At 39.9% G+C, this 6000-nt stretch overlaps 1 protein-coding gene across 2 annotated transcripts in view; it reads right to left on the bottom strand.

The window, feature by feature from the left end:
- Positions 1 to 4019: 4019 nt before the first annotated feature.
- parp14rs3 (poly(ADP-ribose) polymerase family member 14-related sequence 3) overlaps positions 4020 to 6000 on the bottom strand; it is a 72209-nt gene continuing 70228 nt past the window's right edge. For both annotated transcript variants that reach the window (XM_028806542.2, XM_028806543.2), the window contains exon 26: positions 4020 to 4566. In XM_028806542.2, coding sequence (XP_028662375.2) covers positions 4271 to 4566 — 296 coding nt within the window. In that variant the 3' untranslated portion in view covers positions 4020 to 4270. The remainder of the gene's footprint in view (positions 4567 to 6000) is intronic.

The following is a 6000-nucleotide window of genomic DNA, read 5'->3' as shown; positions in this document are numbered from 1 at the left end:
CTCTTCACTTGCCTGTCTCTTCACATCTGTTATCTTTTTATATATCTGTGTTTTGGTACCAGGACACCTTTATGAATCTAATGTATGTCCTCACAGCATACACCATGAGTATGGACAGGAACTTTTGTCCTTAAATGCTGCTACATATATATTTTTTTTTTTTTTGTTAATTAGGTTTATTAGTGTAAAAGAGATTTTAATGACTAATTGTTGGCTTTCTGGTTATCATTTGAACCTTCGTATTTAGAAGATGTTTTTCATTACTCGTTTTGAAAAAAATGTTTTCTACTAGTGTTGTATAAAATTTATAGTTGAATTGAGAAAGTTATAATGAAAACACAAGAATTGGAAAAAGTAAATATGATAACACTATTATACCCAAACATGATCAGTCTGTAACTTAAACTGGATGTCTAGTTTGTTATAACTCAAGGGCTTACAATAACAACATATTAAAAAGGAAAATTTCACAAGGAATGCTTTTCATTGTTGTTGCAGCTTGCTGATGCAGGGAAAGCAGTGATTATTCAAAACGAGAGACCCTTCTCGTGGTCAAAAGAGATGGTAATGAATTAATGAAATAATTATTGTAATGAATTTAAGCTTCAAACAATTAGGATGCAATATGAAGAAGAAGTGAAGTTATGGCATTAAATTTTTTTTTTTGCTACATATTTGGGTAAGTGTACTGTATATGGAAAAGAATATATAGATTTCTTGATGTGGCTGGTTCTGATTGTGTTGTCTTAATAAAAGCTACAGACTGTTCTGAATGTACTGACTGGCAGATGTTTAAGGCAGCAGCAACACATGGAGGAGTTTGGACCGCGAGGAATATGTGCTAACATTTACAATCTAGATCACCAGGGCAATCGCCACACATCACTACCAGAAACCCTGGATGAATGCAGAGGTCTGTTCATTACTGAGAGCTTGGAATTCTGCTTTTGGGCAGGCACACTCAGGGCAGCAAGAAGGAAACTGGTGGTGAGAATAAAAGGGGCAAAAAACAACTACTCTTAAAATACAGGGTCATATTCCTACTAATGCATTATGAGCATCACACATTATAACAGCAAAGAGGCAGAGTGCCCCACAGACTTCTCTGCCTGATGCTCTATAAATACCTTCTATGCTTGTTTTGAGAAGACTGACCCCTCCATCAGATTAACTCCCCCTCACCATGTCAGCAGCAGATGTAAGGAGGTCCTTGTTGAAGGTTAATCTCCATAAAGCTGCAGGCCCAGATGAGATCCCAGGCAGGGTCTTGAAGGACTGCGCTCACCAGCTAACAGAGACCATCTCAAAGCCTCAGGCAGCTGTGCCAACATGCCTTAAGACCTCTGTTATCATTCCAGTCTCAAAGAGCTCCACAGTGTGTTGTCTGAATGACTACCATCCGGTGGCTCTCACTCCTGTAATCTCAAAGTACTCAATATATAATCTATAATCTCAAAACAGACCCATCGATGTAACAGTGGACCCCCATCAATATGCTTCTAGGAAGAATCTCTTCTGTGATTCATCTGGCTCTCACTCACCTGGAGAGAAAGTACTCCGTCAAGTTACTCTTCTAGGATTTTAGCTCGGCCTTTAACACCATCATCCCCCAAATGCTGGTACACAAACTCCCTACTTCGATTAAACTCTACTTTACAATTGGATTTTGGGTTTTCTAACAAACCAGCAAATCTGCCATCATTCTCAACACTGGCACCCCCCCAGGGGTGTGTTTTGAGCCCCCTGCTGTATACTCTGATGGACATATGACTGCATATGTCACTGACTGAACAATCACATAGTGAAATTTGCAGGTGACACAGTGGTGGTAGGACTTGTCACTCATAATAATGAATCAGCATACAGGATGGAAGTGGCAATAGTGGAGGCTTGGTGTAAGGACAACAATCTTACTATCAATGTTGAGAAAACTAAGGAAATGATTGTGGACTGGCACTGTGCCTCGTCTCCCCCGTTACATCAATGGAGAAGATGTTGAATTTGTCACTTGCTTAAAGACCCTGGGTGTGCATATTACAAATGACCTCCCTTGAAGCTACAGCATGGCCTGTCTAGTAAAGAAAGTCCACCATCACCTCTGCACCTTGAGGAGGCTGAAGTGGGCTGGTCTGTGCCCCTCGATTTTGACTTCCTTTTTCAAGTGTGTAGTAGTGAGCATCCTTACCTTCTGTATTACGATGTGCTGCAGCCAGGAGCAGCAGCAGCCTACCCACCATCGAGGCCATTTCACCAATAGGTGCCAAAGTAAAGCCGCCTCCATTATGGAAGATGTCACTCATCCTGCACGTGGACTGTGTGCCCCCCTGCCATCGGGCAGGAGAATGCACAGCTCACAGGCTGGCACAACCAGGGTGAGGAGCAGCTGCTTCTCTGATACCATTAGACTACTGAATACGTTATCACTAAATGTGACTGTACACTTTGTACTGTGATTTATATGACACTTTACATTTTGTTTCAGTAGGCTCATGTGCTAAGCTACTGCTACTACTTTTTATTTGCTGCTAATTACAGGGCATAGCGTAATATTTATTTTAGCCATAGTTATCTTACTATATTTATATGTTAGTGTTATTTTGTTCTATTTGTTTATCTGGGATACCTTCATTACAAAGTCTCTAATGGGTTAAGGGGCTACTTTTTTATGGGATTATTGTGGGCACTGTTCCAATTACCACGACCTGAGTACTGAATTTTGTTTCTGCACATAGATGTTGGAATGACACTAAAAGATCCTTAATCCTTGAGAATAACTCCTGCAACGCTGTATTCACACCGTGTTTCATATGCTAAAGGAAAGGTGACTTATAAATGTAGATGTAACTTGAAATGACAGTAAAGTGAAGGTGGAGATTATTTCTACTGCTGCACCTTTACATTTCCTCAAGCAGCAGAATGGTTTATATGGCTAGGATTGCACCCACCATTCCTTTTGTGCAGTTATGTACAGTATGTGGCTGTATGGCTCAGTCAGTTAAGACGCTGAATAAACAGCCCCATTACCAGTTTTTTGGTGATCTTTTTAACACAAACACTACAGAAATGTGTAATATATACTGTAGTTGTATGGAATAGTAACACAGCACTTTGACAAGTTCACACAATTGTCTAATGCTGAGAGAGAATGTGCACTCATTTTAAGCACAAATCCTCTGAGAATAAATACATGTAAGTGTGCGAAGCTTTAAAGTTCCCTTCATTTTTTATTTTAGAATTTTTTTTGTGCAGATATTCAGTAATGTCCTGTGGTGGGTTGGCACCCTGCCCAGGATTGGTTCCTGCCTTGTGCCCTGTGTTGGCTGGGATTGGCTCCTGCAGACCCCTGTGACCCTGTGTTCGGATTCAGCGGGTTGGAAAATGGATGGATGGATATTCAGTAATGACCTGTAGTTCATAAAATGGGCACTAGATGGTGCTATTTTAATAAAAGGTACAATGTGACTATTCAGTAATAAAGGCCAACATGCATTTTCTGAAATGGCTTTAACTGTAAAGTTGCAATCTAGTATTATTTAACAATTGTAGACTTCTAAAAGCTTTTACATATGGTAACATATTTGTTTAAAATTGTTTGTGACTGATCTGCTTGTCGAGATGAGATAAAAAACTGATGTTAACTAAGATCTTGTGTTACAGACGTGGTTTATAATTGTTAGCCACAATACTGTAGAGAACGTCACAGAATCTGTTTTTTCATGTAAAATTGCATAAGGAAAGAACTAAATGTTTTTTTTTCTACACCATTGAAGAATAGCCATTCAGATTTTAAGCAATAATTAAATCTTGTGGCATTTCCTTTTGAACACATAACCATCAAGAGCACGTAATGTGCATTTTCTCTATTACTGTCTTTTAGCAAGCCGTTCCAGTCAAAGACTGTATGTGACGTGGGCTGACCTTTCAGTCTGAACCGCATGGCTGTCACTTCTTACGCGTTAATGTAAATAAAATGTTAGATTCATTCATTCAGGCTGATCTATTAATAATCTTCGCAGAGATTTGGTTCATTTGGAGACATTTTATTTTGTGCTATGAACAGTGTTCCCAGCAATTCCTTTGTTTTTTTTTGTTTATTTGGCAGTAGTACAATTTACATTTTAGCAATTAATGCCTTGATGCCCATGTCCCTTACATTTCATAACTTGGGTGTTTTCTGTGTGATTTATTAACAATGAAGATTCTTTACTATAAACCATTAACCTTTCACAATATATTTATAAGAGTTCCAATGAGCAGCAGGAGGCTCTGCTTACAGAGTTTTTAAAGTGAGCAGGTATTCTGGGTATGCTCCAAAATCACAAAATATGACAAATATGAAAGGTTTATTTAGATTGTCCACAGCGCAGTCACAGAGGTCTGAGTTTGGATTCCCAGGATTCACAGGACTTGGCTCTTTTAGGTGAGAAGAACCCTGACAAACCTTCCCTTTGATGACACGAGCTCTGTAGATGTATTTGAGTCCATTCTCGTCTGGATTTGAATATTGATCCTCACAAGAGTACCACGCTTCCTTGGCAAAGTAGGTCCCTTGTCCAAATTTAATAGCTGGAAAATAAAGCACAAGTAGAACATTAACGGTGAGGCCTGAGCCAGCAGAGCAAGCCAACCGCACTGCCTTCTGGTGCCCACACTAATTCAAACTTTGTCCTGAATTTTTATTTTCTGGCAGGAATTGATACCCGCCATGTCTACATGAGCCTCTTTAGAGATGTTCATCAGTTAAACTTTGCCTGCCTTGTGGTTAAGTTCAGATTAAAAAAATTTAGGATGGTGCTCTTCTGTAGCAGGAAATGACAAGACACACCTGTATGGATTGAAAAACCAACGGCTGGGTGGTACAAAAGCTGAGGAGGGTCCCAAAACTGTCCCTGTTGGACTATACACAGACAACAAAATAATGCAATGCTCTCGGGACACGGCATAAATAAATAAGGCGCTCTCTCTCACGGTAGATATTTACAGTGCCCTCCATGGTGTTTGGGACAAAGACACATTTTTACTTGGTTTACCCCTCTGCTCCGCAGTTTAAAAGTACAAACCAATCCAATCCAACCAAACTTTGCATTGCAGACTTTATGCTAAGGGTATTTACATGCTTATATATTATATATATATATATATATATATATATATATATATATATATAAATAATCAGGTCCCCATAATGTTTGGGACACGACAATGGCAGGTCTATGAAAGCAGTCATATTTAATACTCTGTGTGATTCACAGACATCACCTCAGGTGCTGAGGGTCTTCTCTGGGGTTTCCCTGCCAAGCCTCTAAAGCAGCCATCTTCAACTCTCTCCTTAAGTTCTCTCCAGCATATGGAAGGCATGTTCAGTTGGATTTAAATCCGGTGACTGGCTTGGCAATTCAAGAATTTATTTTTGCTCTGAGTGGTATGCTTGGGATCATTATCTTCTTGTAGGATGAAGTGCTGTCCAATGGGGTTGGAGGAATTTACTGGAACTTGAGCAGCCAAGATGTTTCTATACACCTCAGAATTCATTGTGTGACTACCGTCAGCAGTTCCATCATCAGTGAAGATAAGTGTGCCAGTCAGTACCTGCAGCAGATATGCATCCCCTAACCACCTTGTTTAACAGATGAGGTGGTATGCATTGCGTTGGAAGTTCGTTTTCTTCTCCACACTTGCCTTTGCCATCACTCTGATGCAGATTCATCTTTGTCTTGTCGGTCCACAAGACCTTTTTCCAGAATTTTGAAAGCTCTTTTAAGTCCTTTTTTTTACAAACTGTAATCTGGCCATCTTGTTTTTGTAGCTAACTAGTGGTTTGCGTCTTGCAGCGTGGCTTCTGTATTTGTTCATGAAGTCTTCAGATAGTCGTCTCTGACACATCACATATGGCTACCGAAGACTGTTTCTGGTCTTTCGAACAGGTGGTTGGAGCTTCTCCTTTACCATAGTGAGGACTGTTCTGTCTTCAGCAGGGAAGTGTTCCTTGGCCTAGCAGTC

The sequence above is a fragment of the Erpetoichthys calabaricus genome, chromosome 8, assembly GCF_900747795.2.
Source record: "Erpetoichthys calabaricus chromosome 8, fErpCal1.3, whole genome shotgun sequence".
Taxonomy (NCBI): Eukaryota; Metazoa; Chordata; class Cladistia; order Polypteriformes; family Polypteridae; genus Erpetoichthys; species Erpetoichthys calabaricus.
Note: the sequence above shows the minus strand (reverse complement) of the source record. Positions and strands in the feature narration are given on the sequence as shown.